Here is a 25,000-nt window from a genome sequence, read left to right as displayed (position 1 = left end):
CAGGTTTTGTCGCCGGGCAGGAACAGGGGTTCGTTCGATTGGTTCATTCGGTTTGATTTTTGGGTTTAATGGGAGTTTCACAGTTTTGTTGTGGTTGTTGTTGTTGTTGTTGTTGTTGTTGTTGTTATTGTTGTTGTTTTTGTTGTTGTTGTTGTTGTTGTTTTGGTTGTGGTGATGATATGGATGTGGCGGTGGAAAACGACAACAACAAACAAAAAAAGGGAAAAGGAAGGGGAAAATGAAAATAACATAAAATGAGGAGAAAACACAAGGACTCACATGGGCAAATAAATGGAGGCCTAGTGTACGCCAATGGAATTAAATAAAGGGGAAACAAAATGACCAACGCAAAATCACAAACACGGATGCCGATATGGATGACGTCAATATGACAACAGACAGCTTTACAAAACGTAACCTACCTTAGTACAAACAATTAAAAAATTACTTACATACTGTATACTACCCAATTGTATTTCCTAATAATGGATGTACATAATCCATAGATATAGTTCCAAATTCAGTCCAGAGATTAAAGGTGCTGTGCGTCATATTTATTGGTTGAAATAAGTGTTCTACATTTTAGCGTACAACGTACAACACCTTTAAGTTGCTAAGGATTCTTATGAATATGAAACATTTGGGGCAAGCAGTTACCATAAATCCAAAAACATAAAGGTTGATTTCAACTGGTGCAAAGTAGAAGATGCTGTATTTATTGGTCACCAACCTTTCCGAAGCCTGTTGGTTTGTGGTAAATGCCTGATTGTACAACAGAGAACTTCCCAAGGAGACATGACTGATGTATTAAACGTCTGACAATTGACATGCAAAACACTTCCTTTTTTTACGTCTTTGTTTACCTCAGAAACATACCTCTGGGCAGAGGCTGAACTGCTGACCTCGTTCATACCTACCGTACCCTCGCTCTGCCTTTGCCTTGCAGAGACCTCAGGTTTATGTCAGACGGTGAGAATAACCAAAAAGGTTACGTGTTTTTTTTTTTTTTTTACTTTTGCTCGCTTTTTCAATTCATGATCGGAGAGGAACGTTCTCCCCGTGATTGGAACACTTTCCAACATTTTCTTGCATCTCTACATCCACAATTTTGCCAATTTCCATCTGTTTGATAAACCTGAGGTCTGTTAGGTGGGAATGTCCCTATATCTTCTAGAGACTGTACTTTGAGCTTTCTACGTCATTTTCATTCCACAGTCTTCATGATCTGTGTTCTGAAGATTAATGCCAAAATGCTCATCCTCTGGAAGACGCTAAAACCCCCTTTGACCTCCACGTAAAATGATTGACTGCTCGGTTCGGCTGCGTAGAAAGCTCAGTTTCACTATCCTAGTTTCTCTTGGGTTTTTATTTCACGGCTGACGTGAGATGTCAAGAGACAAGGTTCTCCTAGGAGGCCCCCCCGACGCCAACTTCCGCTAATCAAAAAGAGAGACTGTTTTGCGTATTTTGAGGATATGGGAAATCGGATGAATAATTCAAGGTTCTATTATTGGCTCGAGTCGAGGAGGGCTTTTTGCACAACAAAGACGGGAGCCGGGGAGTGTGTTCCGTGACCTTGTCTTCTGACATCACAGGGAGGCCGGGGGTGCAGGCGCTGTCCATGCATCCCTTTCGACGTGAACAGTGCATAGTAGTCGACAGACTTCACAACACCCTTTTTCTACAAAACCCAACGTTTTAAATCGATTCCATTTTCAAGTGCATCTCCCCCTTTTGAAGTTCCCCCACAGAACTTTTTTGTTGTTGTTGTGTTGCCGTATTGAAGGCTTTTGATGATTATTTTTGTTTCCATTGTGGTGGAACCGGTGAGGTCAATTATGTGGTCAAATCTTCACGGTCGATACAAATCTATTGTTAAAGTGTTGCCAATCAAATACAGTTTAGTAGAGAGTTTCTTTGGCCAGGATAAGAACCAACATCCTCCCAGTTCTGTGAGCTTTGCCTCTTAAGCTTTCTGGGGAAAGGGGGGGTGGGTTTGTGGGGAGGGAGGAGTGGGACAGGTGAAAAAAATAATAGGGTGTGCAGGGAGAGGAGGGGGAGGATAAGGGGGGGTGGCGGTGTGAACAGAGGCCTCAGAGGATACAGGGGGGGGAAGAGGGGATGATACGGGACACAGGACAGGGGGGGGAAGGGGGGAGGGAGAAGGTAGAGCATACAGGGGGAGGAATATGGGAGGATAAGGGGGAGGGAGAAGGGATGATAAGGGATGATGGAAAGGGGGGATAAGGGGGGAGGGAGAGGGGAGATGATAATGGGGGAGGAATAGGGGATGATACGGGAGGATGGATAGTAAGGGGGAGGGAGAGGGGGGAATGGGGAGGGATATGGGGTAATGGGGGAGGGAGAGGGGAGAGGATAAGGGGGAGGAAGAGGTGTGAGCAGAGGCCTCATTGGAAGACCTCGACACCTTCATACTGTTAGTACAATATGTACAATTGGAAATGCATTTGAAAATGGAGGTCCTTTTTTGGATAGGGGGGGGGGGGGGGGGTGCTTTTTCTCCTCAAAGGTTCCCTACATCCAGGGGCTTAGATAAGGAAGAGGACCTACGTGTTTGGGGCGTTTCGGCTGATATCTCGTTAGTGTACGCCCCAACGCCGTGTTTGCTACGTGCGGCTAGCTGGAACGTGTATGTGGTGAATGGCTTCAGTTCCTTCAGCAGGTAGGTGGTGGTGGGCTCGAAGCTGACACGTCTCTGTGGAGAAAACAAACACAGGTTCAAGTTCAAGTTTCTTTATTAGTTGTCATACAAAACTACAGAATACGTTTATATGAAATGCTTTTTTCTGTTTTGCTCCTGAGAGTGTGCTAGATAAAAATAGATAAAGTATAAAATAAGTATAAAATAGAAAGTCAAAAGTACGTAAACAAGTGTAAACAAAAGTGTTCAATATACATATATACAATATACAATATACAATGCAGAGTAGGAAAAAAAGTAACTGAGTTACAATACAATACAGTATACAGTACAATGCAGCAATGGGATGAGGTACAACTTAGGGTAAGGTGCAATGAGGTATTAGTTGTAGTGCAAATCTCTTTACCAATAAATATAAAGTGTGTTAACGTTTCTAAAGTGGGTAAAGTGGGTGCTACAGTGAGTTGTTTATTTAAAGTGAGTGTGTACGTGTGGATGTGTGTGCTGTGAGTGTATTTGATGGTTTGTTACATAGTGTCATTGTCGTTGAGCATCCTGATGACCTGGGGATAGAAGCTTCTTCTGAGTCTCTCTGTGCTTGCCATGCCAATGGTAAATGGACTGCATTCATATTGCACTTTTATCCAAAGCACTTAACAACTTCAGCCTCACATTCACTCATTATTCACTCACCGGCGGAGGCGGCCGTGAGAGGTGTCAACCTGCTCATCTGGAGCAGTTAGTAGGGGTTAAAGGTGCTGTAAGTGGTATATTCTGTGTGACAATAAGTGGTCTACCATTGTTAAAATAATAGCTCTACGTTCTGAAAAGCCATCACTGATATAAAGTGTCTGGTCAGTAACATGGGTCTCTCAGTCCCTCCACTCTGCAGCAAACACAAAATACCGTTCCCACTTCATCCAATCAGGAGAGATAACCAAAAAATATAAGAAATAAAAACTAGTTTTAAGCAAATATGTGCTTTAGACAAGTAGAATAATCTGCCAGTGCAGTAAGAAAATTTGTATCGGCAAGATTTCTTGAAATAAGTAAAAAAAAATATCTAGGGTTCTCACTCTTCATTGGATAAAGTGGGAAGGGATACCAGAAAATATATTGTATTGTATGAATATATAGTACTGCAGAGCGATGTAGGGACTGAGTGCATGTTACTGACCACCACAACAGTGATGGCTGTTGGAATGTAGATGTATTTAACACCAAATAATTACCACTTACAGCACCTTTAAGCGTCTTGCTCAAGGACACTTGACACGCACCGGAAACCTTCAGATTACCAGACGACAGCTCTATCTCCTGACCCACTGTCGCCCCATAGAAATGTTCACATTGTCAATTTGTTGTCATGACGACGACTGGCCAAATCCGCCAAGAACATCTGTTATAATAACAGGGGGCCCCGGATGCAAAGTATCTCGCAACAGGAGCACTGATCCGAGACCAGTTTCACAAGTGAAGTTCTACGGTCATGTGACCACTGATCCAAGACCAGTTTCACTAGTGAAGTTATACGGTCATGTGACCACTGATCCGAGACCAGTTTCACTAGTGAAGTTCTGGTAGAATTCGGCTGTGGCCGGTAACTCTGTCATTCTACCGGCCACAGTGGCCGGTGACATTTTTTCTATGAAAAAAAAACATCTGCAAGGCATCGGCAATAATTAAGTAAATCCAAGTGATACTACATAATACTACAACTCTATACCAGGCGACGCTCTACCTCCTGAGCCTCCTGAGCCACTGCTCTACCTCCTGAGCCTCCTGAGCCACTGCCGTCACCCCCACAAAATAAACCGCAGCTGTTGTTTCCTAGTAGTAGCAACACATCAAACGTTCCACTGAAACAGTTATACCTCCTCTTTGTCGTCTCCCTTCTTGTAGAGGAGCTCGTATCCTGTGATCTGATTGTCCTGGCCGGTCTGCGCGGGGGCGACCCACGCCAGCAGCATGCTGGTCTCCGACTTGGCCTCCGCTTTGAAGTCGGTGGGCTGAGAGGGAACTGGAGGAGGGAACGTCAGAGATGGATTCATGGGTGGGTTACTGGGAGGGCTCTGTTTGTTTATTGTATTTTCATTCATCATTTATTTAATTACTGTATCTGTATTACGTACCCAAGATGTGAGTTACATTTATTCAGTCATGTTTGTTTATTAAATTTTTTTTTTTATTCTTTTGTAATCCGTCAGAGATGTAAGCCTTGGGCTTACACAGAATATGTGAGGTTTTGTCCGCTGCTCACCTACTCTCTCTGTTTCCTTTAGCCTACTGTTAGGGAATTCCCTTCTCACTCACTCTCACTAGCCCCCACCCTCTTGTTCGTTACTCTCGTTTGCTCTCAGCGGCCACACCCTTGTACTACCTGTCATTATGTGTTTGATTGGTCTGGTGCCGAACTCACACTTTTGTTTCGATTATCAATTACCTCTCGCACCTGTGGTGCATTTTAATTAGTTCCCCTGTGGCCTTTAAGTACCTGGCTCTTCCACTCTGTTCCTCGTGGGGTCGTGTTGTAACATGCCGTAACTTTCGGTATCATATTCTCTATCATCAAGACTCCTTTGGGAGGTCCTCTGTTCTGTCTATGCTGTTTTTATCTCCGGCGTAAAGATGTGCTCCAGCCTTCGCCTCCTGTCGCCATTGCCTGAGGGAGAGACTGGACTGCGCTCCCTAGACTTCCACGGGAGGCATCCCAGTGATCCACTTCAGACCTCCGCGCAGCAGTCGTCCTGACGCACATCCAGACCTCCGCGCTGCAGACGCCCAGACACCATCCAGACCTCCGAGCTTGGCACGCTCCTCCGTACCAGCGCGCACTCCCAGCAGACGCGCATCATCCAGACCTCCGAGCTTGGCACGCTCCTCCGTACCAGCGCGCACTCCCAGCAGACGCGCATCATCCAGACCTCCGAGCTTGGCACGCTCCTCCGTACCAGCGCGCACTCCCAGCAGACGCGCATCATCCAGACCTCCGAGCTTGGCACGCTCCTCCGTACCAGCGCGCACTCCCAGCAGACGCGCATCATCCAGACCTCCGAGCTTGGCACGCTCCTCCACGCAGACGCACTCCAGATGCGTCTCTCTGTACCGGCGCGCACTCCAAGCAGTGGCGCACCACTCTGACCTCCGCTCGGACAGCCGGCTCCCCGGTGGCGACGCTCTCGCCCCGCTGCTGTTCCAGCGCTCTTTGCGCACAAACGTCTGGGTGAGTTTTTACTGACTGTCTTGATCAAATTCCGTTTTCGTGTGTTTCTATAACACTGAAGATTACCACCTTTTTAATCAGACAGTCACTCACCCAGCGTGTGCCTTTGTTTGTTTTCACTGGGATAATATTTTTGGACTTTACATCTCCCACTGTGTGTTTGTTTCACACCGAAGATATTATTCACATTGGATTGTTTTTTGGACTTCACTCTCACTGTGTATTTACACGAAGATATTTTTCACTTGGGATTGTGTTTTGGAACATTTGCTCACTGTGTGTTTACTATTTTCCAGTATGCAGCTCCTGCCCTCGTCCTGTTCCAAGGCCTTACCCTGTTTGTCCCCAGCCCGCCTCCGCGGGCCTCTGTCCCTTCTCCCCTTTCTAGTCCTCCCTGTCCAGTTCCCCCTAGTTCCTCCCTGTTCCTGACTTCCCTTGCCTTCCCCTTAGCCAGCTCGCCTCTTAAAGGCACTGTACCTTTCCCTTCTTGTTATTCCAGTATTTTGTGTTTCTCCCTTAAAGGGACAGTGCCGTTTTTTCCTTCTGTTTCAATAAATGCCTGTTTCTTGGCTTACCCTCATACCTGTCTTGTGTTGTGCGATTGGGGTCGGTTACAAACCATAACAGAATACTTATTCATGCATGTTTGTGTTGCTTGCATTTTTTATATATTTTATTTTATTTTATTTTTGTATTCGTATTTCAATGGCAATCTTTTAATTCCAATGTCTTTTTGTCGTTTGTCGTTTGTGTAAAAAGGGAAAATACCAATAAAAAATTTTAATTAAAAAAGAAAAGAGATGGATTCATCATTACGCTCCCCCCTGTTCATTATCATTCCAAACGTACTCCCAGCCGTCGATGCCACTCGCGCCGCGGAGCTATCGCTGACACAGCCGCCACCGCGGCCTGTTTCCTCCAGTGAAGCCGGAGCACGGAGGACAGATTACAGGGAGGTATCTCGCACTGAATCGCATTCTCATCACATTTTACCGCGACGTGTAAATCGTCCCCCGCATAGTGAACAGCATATACTGTAGCTGCATGTTGAATTTATTATCTTTAATAAACTATGTTTTATGTTATTAAGGGGGGTTCAAAGAAAAGTGGCAATCTGTAGATACTATATCTATATCTGTACATATCCCTTACCTACTCTTACTAGTTACTATATCTGTACATATCCCTTACTACAGTAGTTACGCTGCTGGCCAGTATGACTTACTACCATACTGTCATTATACCTGTATCACTGTATATTAATACTACAACTCTGTACATACATCTGATTAGCACTATTACTCAGTAGTACTAATTTATATATTTTATATCCAGTTGGGGCAGAGCTGAGCGATCATGGAGTAGACGTGTTTCACATGAGCTCCCTTCTACCGTGCAGAATATACGTTTCTCCCCATTAGTCTTTATTTTATTTTTATTTGTTTTTTGTCTGCTTGCTAAGTTGTCGTGTTTCAAATACTGTCGTCGACTTTTTTTTGACTTTCTGCGATGTTGGTGGTGGAAACCAGATCCATGAGCGCCCCAACCAGCAAACCACCACCGGGCCTGGCCGCACCATCGCCCGGTGTCGGTGAGATAAGCGAAGCTGTGCTCTTGGTCATGACCAAGCTACATGCAGAGTCTGAGACACGCTCCGCTGAAGCACAAAAGAAAGTGTTGGCGGATCTTTGTGTCAACCTTCATCGAGAGATATCAGAGGAAATAAGGCTGGCGCTCGTCCCGCTGATAGACAAGATGGAGTCGCTGCACGCTGTCTCCTCGGCTAATGCTATCGAGCTAGCTGCGCTAACGACGAAGGTATCATTACAGGGCGAGAAGATGGTGGATCTCGAGTCCTCCCTGCTGGCTAGGCAGGCTGAAGTTACCAAACTACAGTCGGTAATTGAGGAAATACAGTCCCGGGAGAGACGCTACAACATCAGGATTGTTGGAGTACCGGAGGGCAGCGGGGAAGGCCGTCTCTCTGAGACCATGCCGGAATTGCTGCAAAAAATACTGGGAAATGACGTCCTCTCCTCCCCTCCTGTCAGTGAGTCGGCCTACAGAGCGGGCAGGTCCACTCCTGGTGTGAACAAAGAGCCGAGGCCCATCATCGTCAAGCTGAACAGGCTTCAGCAGAGGGAACTCATCATGCGGTCGGCTCGTGCCAGAAGGGGTAATCTGAGGCTTGGCGATCACAAAGTGGCCATTTTCGAAGACTTTACACCGGAGGTTCAAGCACAGAGAGGCGAATACAAAGTCGTCTTGTCCAGGCTATGGAAACTAGGCCTGAGGCCCACGCTATTCGCTCCCGCGAAATTATCTGTGTTGGATAAGGTCGATGGTCAGCGTTCATTTTGGTCGTTGGATAAAGCGAAGGAATATCTCGAGGGGATACCCGAGAATGTAGCTTGATAACTATATCGGGTGAGTAACGTGGCGATGTGGACCTGAATACATTGTTAGGGCCGGCTATTCACAAACACTTGCTGTCATACCCAGACATGCTAACTGCCCACTGCCCATCCAACTAGCGGGGCTTCCCAATGACTTCTGTTACTTGCTAAAGCTGACCTCATGGTCGTACTTGTGTATCGCCTCTTTGGAAGCTAACGAGCTAGCTGAACAATGTACATAATAGACTAACTAATAGATTCATCACTAGCTTACGCGCTAGCCTCGGGCTAGCTAGCGGGCTGCGTCTATCGTCTGCGCTGAGACATTCGAGACCCGTTAATATTTACGCACTTTGGTTGTTGTTGCTGTTTAAGTGTAATCGGCTCGCACAATTCAACGGTGATCGAGTCCTTAACTAACTTCTTGTATGCTGTTATTTTTATATCCAGGCTGTTTTGAGCTTTGGGCTCCGGTAGGAGAAGATCGGTTGAATATATATATAAACAAGATATGATAACAGGTTGTGTCAGGTATTGCTTTTTACCATCCCCGGGTTAATGAATGTGTTTAATTCTATTCTTACATAGGTTATGTCATTCCAGCCGTGGTGCCTGATCAGAGGGGAACTTACAGGTGTGCACTTTGACCATAACCCCCTTTTCCCCTTCCTCTTATTATCGTTGTTTAAATTACATTTGTTTGCACAATTTACCTGGAACCCGATCCTACCTTAGACTATATGGATATGCTGGTATGCTCTAATTTAATTTTGTTTTGAATTTTCCTTTATCCATTTGTACTATAACATTGCAACGTTGATGCGCAGACTCAGAAATAGATGGTTGCAGGGTTGATCTTGAGTTGTTATATAATAATGACAATTTTTTTTCCATTATAGTTATCTCATGTTAGGGCCAAGGCTCACGGTGATTTTGGACCGATATCTTTATTGGAACAATATATGATAACAGGTTGTGTCAGGTATTGCCTATTACCATCCCCGGGTTAATGAATGTGTTTAATTCTATTCTTACATAGGTTATGTCATTTCAGCCATTGTGCCTGATCAGAGGGGCTGTTACAGATGTGCACTTTGACCATAACCCCCTTTTCCCCTTCTTATTACTGTCGTTGTTTAAATGACATTTGTTTGCACAATTTACCTGGAACCCGATCCTACCTTAGACTATCTGCTGGTATGCTCTAATTTAATTTTGTTTTGAATTTTCCTTTATCCATTTGTGCTATAACATTGCGACGTTGATGCGCAGACTCCGAAATAGATGGTTGCAGGGTTGATGTTGAGTTGTTATATAATAATGACTATTTTTTTTTTCCATTATAGTTATCTCATGTTAGGGCCAAGGTTCACGGTGGTTTTCGACCGATATCTTTATTGAAACAATATATGATAGCAGGTTGTGTCAGGTATTGCCTATTACCGTCCCCGGATTAATGAATGTGTTTAATTCTATTCTTACATAGGTTATGTCATTTCAGGCGTTGTGCCTGATCAGAGGGACTGTTACAGGTGTGCACTTTGACCATAACCCCCTTTTTTCCCTTTCTTATTATTGTCGTTGTTTAAATGACATCTGTTTGCACAATTTTGCACAATTTACCTATGACCCGATCCTGCCTTAGACTATCGGCTGGTATGCTTTAATTTAATTTTGTTTTGAATTTTCCTTTATCCATTTGTGCTATAACATTGCAATGTTGAAGCGCAGACTCGGAAATAGATGGTTGCAGGTGTGATGTTGAGTTATTATATAATAATGGCTATTTTTTCCATTATGGTTATCTCATGTTAGGGCCAAGGCTCAGGTGGTTTTCAACCGATATCTTTATTGAATTTTATTTTTATTATTATTTGTGTTTATTGGACTAGTGGGGGTTTAATCAGGGGTTTATCTAGAGGGGGGTCGGAGTGGGGAGCGTCTTATTGGATCCATGACTCTAGTGGGAAATGATAGGAAGATGACCATCCTTAGTGGATGGGGCATAGGGTGGGGATTGAAGAGTGGGTATAGGAGGGCTTATAATAGGACGGGTGGGTTAGGGTTTAGAGTAGAAGGAGGGGGGGTTGTAACTGGGGTGGTATTTTTATGTGTTTTATGTGCTGTTGTCTTATATGTGTGTAATTGTTCCTCCTCTGAACTCCTGGGATTGACCGTCTGGGCCCGCCTGGATCAGCGCCTCTGTACTCAGCCTGGCTGCACTGGTATGTTCTCTACACATTTAGACAAACTCGACCATGGCTAAACTGAATATCTTAATTTGGAACGCAGGAGGTCTTAACGCCCCACACAAGCGTGCCAGTGTCCTTTGGTTATTGAAGAGAAGAAATATTGACATTGCTCTCCTTAATGAGACGCATTTATTGGTGGGTGATGTGTCAATGCTAGCAAATCGACAATATCACGTTATCTCCTCATCCTCAGCCGATGATAAGACGAAAGGAGTCGTCATAGTTACAAGACGTAACCTTGATATCAAAGTCCTGGATGTGTGGTCGGACACGGAGGGAAGGATTACTATAGCAAAAGTTGAGTTCTCTCATAGGAAGATGGCAATAATAGCATTGTATGCCCCTAACACATTTGATTCAGCGTTCTATAATACAATCACGAAGAATATGTTGGAACTTACTGGATACGCTCTCATTGTGGGTGGCGATTTTAATGCATGCTGGGATACGGAGATGGATAGGTCCGGATCCTCTGAAACAAGCGACCAAAAACGGTCCTCTAAGGCCCTCATGATGTGGGCCCAGGACACTGGGCTCGCAGACCTATGGCGCTTATCCAATCCCACCCTCAAGGATTACTCTCACCTGTCTGCCAGACACAAAACCTTCTCTCGAATAGACTATGCATTCACATCCCCTAATTTGTTTGATAGTTTCGACGTCTCTTTGGTTCCCCTGGCTCTCTCGGACCACAAGGGGATTTTTCTTGTGGCAACCTTTGGCAGGCTCTCCACGAGAGCTCCCAGGTGGCGTTTTAACTCAACCTTATTAAAGAACGATGATTTCTGCTCTGAGTTCAGGAGTAAACTAGCTGAATTCTTGCAGATCAATGTTGGCACGGTCGATGACCCCAGGGTCCTATGGAACGCATTGAAAGGATTTATCAGGGGTCATGTCACACTTTTCACCTCCAACTTACGTAAATCCCGGTCAAAAAAACTAGAAGGACTGGAAACATTATATGCAGATCTATACGCATCTTTGCAAACTAACTATAGTGATCGACTAAACACACAACGTAAGATAGTCAAGAAGGAAATAAACTCCATACTTAAACAACAGTCTGAGTTCTTGATACATAGGACAAGGCAACATTACTACTTTCACGGCTCCAGGCCTAGCCATCTATTGGCAATGAAAATACGCTCGAATGATCATTTCTCGGATATCCCCTCGATCAAGACGCGACAGGGTACAATCACTACTGATTCGAAAAGGATCAACGACACTTTTAAAGAGTTTTACTCGCAGTTATATAGCTCAGAGGTTAATCTCGACGACCCTAAATTTGAATCGTTCTTTGGCGGGCTTGAGATACCCCACATTTCTGAGGAAGAGGCCAAGGAACTGGGGAAACCGATCACTCTTATGGAGTTGAGGGAGACGATTGCTGAAATGCAGAGGGGCAAGGCACCAGGCTGGGATGGTATTCCACCCGAGGTGTATTTAGCTTTTTGGGACCAACTGGGTCCATTGATGCTCGATATGATCAATTATGCTATCGAGCAAGGGGAGTTCTCAAGAGATGTCAACATGGTGTTGATTTCCTTACTTCTCAAGAAGGACAAAGATCCCAATGATTGTGGTAGCTATAGGCCCTTGAGTCTTCTCGGGGCCGATTTAAAAGTGTTTGCCAAGGTGCTGGCCCGCCGCCTGCAGAGATTTATGACGGTATTGGTACACTGCGATCAAACTGGTTTTATCCCGGGGCGTCTGGCTACAGATAATCTTAGGAGGCTGTTGCATGTAATCGATAACAGTAAAGACAATACAACTCCGTCCACAGTTCTGTCTTTGGATGCCATGAAGGCGTTTGACAGACTTGAGTGGTCATACCTGTGGAAGGTACTTGAGGTCATGGGTCTTGGGAAGAGTTTTATTCATATGATTCAAGTCCTGTATGCCTCGCCGTCTGCGATGATACTGACAGGCAAAAACTGTTCCACACTCTTTCCAGTCTCCAGATCTTCTAGACATGGTTGTCCTTTGAGCCCAGGACTGTTCGCGCTTTCCCTCGAACCTTTGGCCCAATTTATTAGGCAATCGGAGGACATCGTCCCCATAATGGTCAATAATACTCCACACAAAATTGCTCTCTATGCGGATGACCTGCTGATTTTCATGGACGACCCCTCCCGGTCGGCCACAAAATTATTGAGAATACTTTGGTAAAATGTCAGGCTTTAAGATTAACTGGAACAAATCAGCCTGCCTACCTCTTAATGAGCTGGCCAAGGCGGTACGACTACCAGCTGATATCCCCATAGTAGAACATTTTAAATACTTGGGCATAGAGATATTCCCCACGCTGAACCAAACTACTAAGTACAACTTCACGGGTACTTATGATAAAATACGCCAGGATCTAGACAGGTGGTCGCCCCTTCCTAACTCCTTACAAGCCCGGGCTTCCATAATCAAAATGAACGTCCTGCCTAGGATACATTTTGTTAGCTCAATGCTCCCCCTGCCCCCTCCAATAGACCACTGGCGCAAGGTACAATTGATGGTATCTAAGTTTATCTGGAATAACAAACGCCCGAGAATCAAAAGGGCTACTACTCAACATAGAAAACAAGATGGGGGCCTCGCAATCCCTGATTTTAAGCTTTATTTCTGGTCCTTTTCACTGAGACCTCTGATGTGCTGGCTAGACCCTGTAGAGGCTGTATCGTGGCGCTCCTTAGAAGCGGCGGCGGTCTCACCGCTAAGATTGCAGGATGTAGTGTACTCCACTGTCTCTATTTCGAAATGCCGGCTGAGGTATGGACCGATCATAACTCACGTGATCCAAATGTTGCGTAATGTACAGAGGTCGTGTGGGGTTAAATGCCCATGGCACCTGGACTCTCCAATTTTTAATAACCAGCAATTACTTGTTGGGCACAAGCCGGTTAATATTCCTCAATGGCAAAGGAGGGGAGTGCATACTCTGGAGGATATTTATGATAAGAACGGCCTCCGTGCGTTTCAGGACTTAAGATAATTTTATGATCTACCCGGCGAGTCCTTCTTTCTTTACCTTCAACTAAGGTCAGCACTGAGGGCACATGGCGTGCCGTGGGCTCAAGCTTTGCACCCACACCCCTTCCTCAGGCTAATAGTGGACAAGACGACATCCAGAGGGTTTGTCTCAGACTTTTATACGCTCTTAATTCAATCCACATATAAAAATGTATCATTGGATACAATCTGGCGTGTGGATATCCCGGAGTTGGACCCCGAGTTTGACTGGGATGATGTTTGGGCAAATGTGGCATTATCTTCCCGCAACCCCAATCACCAGCAAATACATTTTTATTATATTCATAGGACCTATCTTACACCTAGGAAGCTATTTGCTATGGGACTGATAACCGACTCTCGGTGCACTTTGTGCTCTCAAAAGGCCATATATGCATATGTATTGGGATTGCCCACCAGTGGCCCGCTTCTGGAGGTCAATAACGGACAAACTTTCAGACCTGTGTGGCTTAACTATCCCATTCACAGCTGTTACGCTACTCCTGAACGATATAACGACACTACCTGCATCCGTTCAACTAAAAAGGGTTGTCCTAGCGGGTGTCACAGCAGCGAAGAAGCTAATAGCAATGAGATGGAAGGAGCCTGAGAAGCTTACAGTGATTAACTGGTCCCTAACACTATTGGATGTGATTTATCTTGAGATATCCACGGCGCGGGTGATTGGGGTAGGACAGGCTGGCATTGACCTGTGGTTCGCAGCAGCTGATAAGGTAAGGACCGCCGTGTGCGGCTGAGCGGGGTTGGGGTGCTTGATCGGGGGGGTCCGGCGGTCTCTTGGGAGGGGGAGGAGGAAATGTTTTGTCTGTCTTGTCTTTTGTCTTGTCCTCTTGAGTTTAGCTGGGGATTTAATGGGGGGGCAGCTATTTAACTATTTCTTCACTGTTTGGTCACTTTTACACGGTCTCTGTGAGTCTATGGAACACCTCTACAGGTTTTTGTTTTTTCATGAAGGTTCATTGCTCTGTTTTCGGGTCGTGTTCTCAAAAAGTGGTCCTTGTGGTGAATTGGAGATGTACGTTTTATTAATATAAGGTCACACGGCCGGGAATCGGGGCTGAACACTGGGAAAGACCATTTATTAGATAGTACCCCTTAGATTTAGAAATTAGAAGGTTGAACTCTGTTTTCTTTTCTCTTTGTCTGTATAAATTGTTATTCTGTATTATTATTGTTTTTGTTATTTTCTTGTGAAGTGCTATGTATTGTGATTGTGTTTAATGTGTTTTCTTTCATGTGAATAATAATAAAAAAATTTGATAAAAAAAAAAAAATTATATCCAGTTTAATCAACTCTACATTGTATATTGCTGTTGCACTTTACTGTTACATTTGCACTCTGGCTGGATGCCACACACTACCTTTCGTTGTACTGTACTTGTGCTGTATGCTGACAATGAATTTGAATCAAATCTAATCTTGAACCGAATCAATTTCGTGTCATGACAACGACTGGCCAAATCCGCCAAGAAATTCTGCCGTAATATCAGGAGGCCGTAAGTTGCAAAGTAGCTATCTCATAATATTTACACGGCTACGCGTGTAAATCATCCCCACAGAGTAAACAACAACATGTCTGTGTGTTGAATTTATTTTCTTTAATACACTTGATAAATAAATAAATTAAAAGTGGGCGATGGAGAGAGAGCTCGGAGGGACCAGGGTGTTTACAGCTGGTCAACACTGACTGGGAAACCTTCCTGGAAAAGAAAAACAAACGCTGCCAACTAGGGATGTTCAACATTGGCTTTTTTTTTTTTTTTTACCGATATCCGATATACCGATATTGTACAACTCTTAATTTCTGATACCGATATAAACCGATACCGATGCAGGGTTTCCTTCGCCAAAAAACTAAATCATTTCAGGTAAATAACATTACATATCTCTTGTCGTGGAATTAACACAACATTATGCATACTTTTGACAATAAAAGTATGCATTGATGTGTTAATTTCACTGGATGCATTCAACAAGGCATTCTAAATGTAAACATTATCTGTACATCCCTTTTCGTCTCTCTCTCTGCCTCTGGTTCTCACTCTCCCTTTCTCTTTTTCCCCTCTCTCTCTCTTTCCTTCTCCCTCCCTTATTTATTGTAATTTTCCTTGTATACTATTGCTACTGTAATATTTTTTTATTATTAACTTTTATGCATGTACATAACCTTGTTTTGGTTGCTCATATTTTTATATTCAGAGTTAATTATATTGTTTACACTGTTTATTTTTCTCCTATTTTTATATTCAGAGTTAATTATATTAACTTGCCTAATTTAATTGCCTATATTTATGTCTTTCTACTATTTCCCTGCCCATACCTGTACCTCCCCTCCCCCCTCCCCCATGCTGCTATGACACTGCTATGACATGTCCCCAAGGGGATCAATAAAGGAATATCTTATCTTAAAACACGCACAGAAGAAAAAAGTCCCATCACCAGGGTGCTATATATCTCTTCAGTTTCGGTGTGTGCTGTGCAGAGGTTTGGCGATATATCGGTCATACAGGTGTCCGCCATCAGCCCAATAGAGTAGAGCTCAATTTGCCTCGTCTTGTGGTGCTCAAAGTGCCAAACGGTTACATTTGGAAAACAACCTCTTGCCAGAAATAATGATGGAGTAATCCACTTTCCTCGCTGTGAACAACGGTTGCAGTGAGAAGTATTTTGTCGTACAGTGTGCCCGCCCGCCAGCCGTCTGCCTGCCAGTACGGAAGAAGGATAATTGACTGCATTGTATTGGGTTGACAGCTCATAGCGTTACCTCTTGGCAGATCGCACAGAAACCAACTGGATGGATGAATAGCACTCTGGGGACAACAATGTTTGGTTTTTCTGTGTGTGTTTGTTTTGGTTAAACAAACCAATTATGTTGACAAAATCAATGACTTTCAATGACTTCTACTTTCATATTTTCTACTTTCTTTTCAATTATTTTGACAAGATAATGTCAAATATTAGGGGGAATGGTATTTGTCATCATTATTTTTCATTGTCATTGAAAAAAGTAATGTGATTGTTAAGGTCTGCAACAAACAATTGTTTTTTCTTGAATGGAATCTTGACACATTTCAGCTTAATTTCAACCTCCTGTGATTTGGCTATTTCACTATAGTCTCATATGGTGATGTTGGTATTTCACTATAGTCTCATATGGTGATGTTGGTATTACACTAGTCTCATATGGTGATGTTGGTATTTCACTAGTCTCATATGGTGATGTTGGTATTTCACTATAGTCTCATATGGTGATGTTGGTATTAAGTATCATATGGTGATGTTGGTATTTCACTATAGTCTCATATGGTGATGTTGGTATTAAGTATCATATGGTGATGTTGGTATTTCACTATAGTCTCATATGGTGATGTTGGTATTAAGTATCATATGGTGATGTTGGTATTGCACTAGTCCCCTATCTGAAAACACATAACTTGACTTTTAACTGTACTTAGTATATTCCTTTTGTTTTAATCATTACATGTAACCCCCTTTTATTCGTTCTACTTATTTTATTGCTTGTGATATGCAATGTGTTTACTGAGTCATGCATTTTATTATTCATTTGTACATTTTATGTTTGTGTCGTCAAAGCACTCTGGGCTGCTCTCTATTGCATGAAAGGGTGCTTTATAAATAAAGTTTATTATTATTGTATTATTATATGGTGATTTTGATAAAAAAAATATATAGTGTTGCACTATTCCACATTAACCTGCTGTTGTGTGGCAGTGGAATGGTTAGCCTTCTGTCGTGTCACAGTGAAAGGGTTAAACTTATGTCATGTCGCAGTGAAAGGGTTAACCGTATGTAGTGTGGTCGTGAAAGGGTTAACCGTATGTCGTGTCACAGTGAAAGGGTTAACCGTTTGGTAGTGCGTCAGTGAAAGGGTTAAACACTCTCGTGGAGCGACCGGCCGCGTCGGTTCTCACCTCCCGTCTTGGCGATGATCTGCAGGTCGGGAGAGAGGGGCCCGTCCCCCACCGAGGTGTAGGCCAGGACCCGGATGTAGTAGGTCTTGTTGGGTACGAGGCCCTGGATGGTGAGGAAGGTGGCCCCGCGGACGATCTGCTTGTCCCAGAGGTTGACGTGCTGCTGGGAGTCCATGGTGTAGTAGACCCGGTAGCCCATGATCTGCCCGTTGGCCTCCTCCGGCTCGTCCCAGTGGATGACGGCCGTGGTGGCGCTGAGCATGCGGCCCCTGACCTGCCGCGGCGCCGTGCTGGGCGCCTGCTCCACCGTCTTGGCCTCGATGCTGTCGCTGGGCGGCCCGCGCCCGATGTTGTTGACGGCCACCACGCGGAACTCGTAGTCGGAGTAGGGGCCGAGGCCGCCCACGCTGTAGCGGGTGGTGGCGACACCGTCGATCTCCTTGTAGGTGTCCTCCGAGTGCTTGGACTTGTGCTGGATGATGTAGTAGGTCACAGGCTCGGGGTTGCCGGAGTCCCACGTCAGCGTGATGCTGGTGGCCGTGCGCTCCGTCACCACAGGGACGCCCGGGGGCTTGGGCAGCGCTGGAGGAACGGTACACAATGTAATATTAATAATAATAATAAACATAAACATGAAGCTGAAGGTTCTTTCTTCTTCCAGAAGAACTAAGCGCTCTTATTTATTTTGGACTTTTTTGGTTTGTAATCAATAATCATCCACCACCACCAACATGTACTGTAATTGCTTCTGCTAATTGCTCTTGCTTATGAACTGTATTATTATTATTATTATTATTATTATTATTATTATTATTATTATTATTATTATTATTATTATTATTATTATTATTATTATTATTATTATTATTATTATTATTATTATTATTTTTCGGACTATGTATTGATGATCTATTGTTTTAAATTTATTGTGTCCTGTTACAAGTAATGCTTTGTACTCTTGCCACTGAAAATGAAGGTCTCCCTCAATGACTCCCGAGTTTATACATATATATCTTTTGAAATACAAATTTGCTGTGTTTAAAAGTATGATCTCCGACCACTGTGTGTCCACTTGAAATTATCTTAGCAGATTTTTCTTATTGTTTATTCTTATTTATTGTGCCTATATGTATGAAATTGCTGATAAACTGTGTCTTGTTTTGTAATGTAAGTTCATCCTTACTGTAAATGAGGGTCAGTGTCTCAAGAGTCGAAAAAATAATTCTGTGTATAAAACATTAGGAACATATTCACATTATTGGGTTTACATCCCCTTTCTAATGATCCGTGTCTCAAGGCTCAGGAAATCTATATTTAACTTGTCCTCCTTTCTATCTACACCATCCACTCATGATCGAGGTGGATTTAATAAGTACAATCGATAGGGGATTATCCTTTTCACCTAGTCAGCGTATTTCATGAAAACGACAAATGTTTATTCAGACCACAGTACGCCGCTTTAAACCCAGCGTTAAGGAATCATTTACATTCCAAGGAAGGACAGAATAACCAGCCTCCCAAATTAATTTTGTAAACTCATTGCATAGATAAAATAGTACATTAATTGAAACAAGCGTCTGAATTATTGTCTCTTTGCAATTGCGTGTGTGTCCTGCCAACGGTAATACATAATTATATTTAATTCAGCAAGTCGTGATGTATGCTGATGACAGTATGCTACAGTACTTGCCGCTGACAGATGGATTAATAAAAAATAAAAAATAAAATCCTAAAGGGCTCATACAGATCCTGGGTGGTATAATTAGGTCTCGGATATGGTTTTTACCTCGCGGCTTATCGTGGCATTAAAGCGCGAAGCAAGTAACCGCACGTGAACTAACGTCGAGGAGATGAGACGCAAATAATAATCCTGGCAGCCTCCCAAGTCGACGAGCCGGAGAGGAGCCGCGCCCGTCCTACCGCCAGTCCAGTGGGAGGGGGTTCCGCGCTGTTTATCTCTTTAATAATTTAGCAGGTGAATTTATTGCTTTAATTCCCTCTCACCGGCGCGGCAGAAGATTATCAGGGCAATAGATTGTCTTTATATGCCATCTGACATGCACCACTGGGAATGCTTGCTGCCAGTATATTGTGACTAATATCTCTCTCTTATGTCACGTCTAGGAAGAGGATGAAAAACACAAACAAAACAAAGCTGAGTGTGGCTGTGGCGTGCACGTTTGTGATTATTCTGTCTCCGTGCACACGAGGAGACACCGCTCTGGCAGTATATATTTCCGGTGTGTCGCGGTGTGGGCTAAGTACTCCCGTCTGCCGACGACACCAAACAATACCCGCCGTGCGCCAGGCGACCCCCCCCCCCATCCCCCACTCCTCCCACCGCCGCTGACGTCCGTGCTGGTGATCTATGCCTCCTCCGGCTGAGAAATAAGCACTTCATCATTATATTCTCTCGATCTGGCATCTCCGACGGCGAGGTGGGCGCCAGGGCTCTGTCTATAAAGCTGAGAGGAAACCTCTACTGATGACTTATCTCCCGCGGTGGCAGCCAGCGAGGTAAATAACTTATTTTAAAAAAGCACCGCCAGCTCCCCCTTTCCTCTGAATCATCTCCTAAACAGATACGGAGCGATAACAACTTTATTATTTACATACTGTGTGTGAGAGTTTCTGTTGTCTTCAATTAGCCGCGTATTGCGCATCGCATTGAGGGCCGCGCCGCGGTGCAAAACTCTGCATCCATCAAAAGGTACTTGAAGCAGCTACTGTGGAAAGCTTTTAGAAGTAACTATGCAGGATTGCTGTATTGTACAGTAATTATGAGGGATGCATCGTACGCTTTCTGTTTCTAATGGATCCGGGCAGATGGTAGACAGCAGAGAACACCGGCAACGGTCATTTAGATTAGTTTAGTTTAGTTTGACAAAAGCATGAGTCATACAAAAACGACTTGCATTCAGCGTCAAGGATAACATGATAAAGTCCCTCATTTATCAAACATTCTTAGAAAGTGTTCTATTTTCATACGTAAGCACATAATTTAGAATGTGTGCACGCACAAAAAAAACGGGATTTATCACACGTGCGTACACAGGTCCTACGCACACCTGTCTTGATAAATATCACTTTGATCCTACGCTTGAGCTCATGCATGGTTTTAAGTATTTGCATACCAGAATCGGCCCGATTATCCATATATGGTCATGAAACACCCCCATGGGATGTGAAATAATGGACTGACCCGAGGGAAGCGTGTTATGGAGAAATACGAGACAGGCTGACATACATGTACACGTACGGTGATGTCGGATATGATATCTCTTAAAGACCATATTAACTAATAAAGCCTGTGCTGGAATATGACTGCCTTTTTCCGTTTTGTTCGATTAATACCCAGGGATTAAAGTTCTCCTCAATTATATTCCAAATCGTGACGGATTTTCCGTCAATTTTCTACCTGCTGCATATGATTTCTAGAGGCATACAATCTATTTTGATGTCAGTATTGGGTAGCCTATATAAACAATAATACGAGAGCATATACAAGAACAATGAATCTCACTGCCATGTATGATGTAGCCTATACGCCATGTGTAGCCTGCCTATGTGATCAATACAAACATGAACTTGAATCCCATCATCATATTTACATAGTCTGTCCACTATGTTTATTACTTTGTTATTTCCCCCCCCCCCCCCTATCTATGTAAAGCGACCTTGCATGGGTCTCTTGAAAGGCGCTATATAAAATGAAGCTCTATTATTATTATTATTATTATTATTATTATTATTATTATTATTATTATTATTATTATTATTATTATTATTATTATTATTATTATTATTATTATTATTATTATCACGTCTGTGCGCGGAGCTCACAAAAAAGAAATACTGTCTTTTACTGTTAGTCTCAGTGAAGTTTCAACGGAGCGAGGTAATCTATTCTAACCAACAAATTGAAGTAGAAAGCATTTCGTTGTGGCCAATCTTATTTGGAAACATGACACAAAATAATAGTATGTCGCTTTTTATTTGAAACAATATTTAATCGCGTTTGTAGGTGGGTGTTCTGTAACCCCTTTCGTGACTGTGATGCACCGAGTGAATCCACAGTCACTTGCTCCTCAATTGATTGATTGATTGAAAAGTTTATTAACATATTGCAGTATGTTGCAACATTGTAATACAAAAAATATATATATATATTTTTATTTTTTATTTTTAAATTTTTATTTGCCAAGGTATGACGAGTGCCATACCTTGCCATACCAGAACGACACCCCTGCATACAATACACACACTGATATTTAAAAGGATACTTAAGACATAGCTGCATTTCACATACATACAAAATACTACTAAAACTAATGTTTTGCTGCTGCTGAGCTGCCTCTTCTATTTTTCTACATTCTCCATTAGCCAGATCTTTTTTTATAAGATGTTGGTTACCGTTCATAACCTGTCCCCATGTTGGTGTTACACAGGTCACAATGCTAGCTCTAGTGTGTTGACCATGTTGGTGTTACACAGGTCACAATGTTAGCTCTAGTGTGTTGACCATGTTGGTGTTACACAGGTCACAATGTTAGCTCTAGTGTGGTGACCATGTTGGTGTTACACAGGTCACAATGTTAGCTCTAGTGTGTTGACCATGTTGGTGTTACACAGGTCACAATGTTAGCTCTAGTGGTGACCATGTTGGTGTTACACAGGTCACAATGTTAGCTCTAGTGTGTTGACCATGTTGGTGTTACACAGGTCACAATGTTAGCTCTAGTGTGGTGACCATGTTGGTGTTACACCAGGTCACTGTGCTAGCTCTAGTGGTGACCATGTTGGTGTTACACAGGTCACAATGCTAGCTCTAGTGGTGACCATGTTGGTGTTACAGCAGGTCACAATGCTAGCTCTAGTGTGGTGACCATGTTGGTGTTACAGCAGGTCACAATGCTAGCTCTAGTGTGGTGACCATGTTGGTGTTACACAGGTCACAATGTTAGCTCTAGTGTGGTGACCATGTTGGTGTTACAGCAGGTCACAATGCTAGCTCTAGTGTGGTGACCATGTTGGTGTTACACCAGGTCACAATGCTAGCTCTAGTGTGGTGACCATGTTGGTGTTACACCAGGTCACAATGCTAGCTCTAGTGGTGACCATGTTGGTGTTACACCAGGTCACAATGCTAGCTCTAGTTGTGACCATGTTGGTGTTACACCAGGTCACAATGCTAGCTCTAGTGGTGACCATGTTGGTGTTACACCAGGTCACTGTGCTAGCTCTAGTGGTGACCATGTTGGTGTTACACAGGTCACTGTGCTAGCTCTAGTGGTGACCATGTTGGTGTTACACAGGTCACAATGCTAGCTCTAGTGGTGACCATGTTGGTGTTACAGCAGGTCACAATGCTAGCTCTAGTTGTGACCATGTTGGTGTTACACCAGGTCACAATGCTAGCTCTAGTTGTGACCATGTTGGTGTTACACAGGTCACAATGCTAGCTCTAGTGGTGACCATGTTGGTGTTACACAGGTCACAATGCTAGCTCTAGTTGTGACCATGTTGGTGTTACACCAGGTCACTGTGCTAGCTCTAGTGGTGACCATGTTGTTGTTACACCAGGTCACAATGCTAGCTCTAGTGGTGACCATGTTGGTGTTACACCAGGTCACTGTGCTAGCTCTAGTGGTGACCATGTTGGTGTTACACAGGTCACAATGCTAGCTCTAGTGGTGACCATGTTGGTGTTACACAGGTCACAATGTTAGATCTAGTGGTGACCATGTTGGTGTTACACCAGGTCACAATGTTAGCTCTAGTGGTGACCATGTTGGTGTTACACAGGTCACAATGCTAGCTCTAGTGGTGACCATGTTGGTGTTACACAGGTCACAATGTTAGCTCTAGTGTGGTGACCATGTTGGTGTTACAGCAGGTCACAATGCTAGCTCTAGTGGTGACCATGTTGGTGTTACACCATGTCACAATGCTAGCTCTAGTTGTGACCATGTTGGTGTTACACCAGGTCACAATGCTAGCTCTAGTGGTGACCATGTTGGTGTTACACCAGGTCACAATGCTAGCTCTAGTGGTGACCATGTTGGTGTTACACCAGGTCACAATGCTAGCTCTAGTGTGGTGACCATGTTGGTGTTACACCAGGTCACAATGCTAGCTCTAGTGGTGACCATGTTGGTGTTACACCAGGTCACTGTGCTAGCTCTAGTGGTGACCATGTTGGTGTTACACAGGTCACAATGCTAGCTCTAGTTGTGACCATGTTGGTGTTACACCAGGTCACAATGCTAGCTCTAGTTGTGACCATGTTGGTGTTACACAGGTCACAATGCTAGCTCTAGTGGTGACCATGTTGGTGTTACACAGGTCACAATGCTAGCTCTAGTTGTGACCATGTTGGTGTTACACCAGGTCACTGTGCTAGCTCTAGTGGTGACCATGTTGTTGTTACACCAGGTCACAATGCTAGCTCTAGTGGTGACCATGTTGGTGTTACACCAGGTCACTGTGCTAGCTCTAGTGGTGACCATGTTGGTGTTACACAGGTCACAATGCTAGCTCTAGTGGTGACCATGTTGGTGTTACACCAGGTCACAATGCTAGCTCTAGTGGTGACCATGTTGGTGTTACACAGGTCACAATGCTAGCTCTAGTGGTGACCATGTTGGTGTTACACAGGTCACAATGTTAGCTCTAGTGGTGACCATGTTGGTGTTACACCAGGTCACAATGTTAGCTCTAGTGGTGACCATGTTGGTGTTACACAGGTCACAATGCTAGCTCTAGTGGTGACCATGTTGGTGTTACACAGGTCACAATGTTAGCTCTAGTGTGGTGACCATGTTGGTGTTACAGCAGGTCACAATGCTAGCTCTAGTGGTGACCATGTTGGTGTTACACCATGTCACAATGCTAGCTCTAGTTGTGACCATGTTGGTGTTACACCAGGTCACAATGCTAGCTCTAGTGTGGTGACCATGTTGGTGTTACACCAGGTCACAATGCTAGCTCTAGTGTGGTGACCATGTTGGTGTTACACCAGGTCACAATGCTAGCTCTAGTGGTGACCATGTTGGTGTTACACAGGTCACAATGCTAGCTCTAGTGGTGACCATGTTGGTGTTACACAGGTCACAATGCTAGCTCTAGTGGTGACCATGTTGGTGTTACACCAGGTCACAATGCTAGCTCTAGTGGTGACCATGTTTGTGTTACACAGGTCACAATGTTAGCTCTAGTGTGGTGACCATGTTGGTGTTACAGCAGGTCACAATGCTAGCTCTAGTGGTGATCATGTTGGTGTTACACCAGGTCACAATGTTAGCTCTAGTGTGGTGACCATGTTGGTGTTACACAGGTCACAATGCTAGCTCTAGTGTGGTGACCATGTTGGTGTTACATCAGGTCACAATGTTAGCTCTAGTGTGGTGACCATGTTGGTGTTACACAGGTCACAATGCTAGCTCTAGTGGTGACCATGTTGGTGTTACACCAGGTCACAATGCTAGCTCTAGTGTGGTGACCATGTTGGT

General features: G+C 43.9%; 1 protein-coding gene across 1 annotated transcript in view; it reads right to left on the bottom strand.

The window, feature by feature from the left end:
* Positions 1-25,000, bottom strand: part of LOC311226790 (receptor-type tyrosine-protein phosphatase delta-like) — a gene marked incomplete at its 5' end in the record, with an annotated part of 145,607 nt that overhangs the window by 64,093 nt on the left and 56,514 nt on the right. The window contains 3 exon segments of the mRNA XM_084312195.1: positions 2,572-2,716; positions 4,537-4,682; positions 17,490-18,071. Coding sequence (XP_084168321.1) covers positions 2,572-2,716; positions 4,537-4,682; positions 17,490-18,071 — 873 coding nt within the window.

The sequence above is a fragment of the Notolepis coatsorum genome (genome assembly GCF_963971535.1).
Source record: "Notolepis coatsorum genome assembly, chromosome: 4".
In the NCBI taxonomy this organism is placed as follows: Eukaryota; Metazoa; Chordata; class Actinopteri; order Aulopiformes; family Paralepididae; genus Notolepis; species Notolepis coatsorum.
The sequence above is the reverse complement of the archived record's forward strand: the minus strand, read 5'-3'. Positions and strand labels throughout refer to the sequence as shown.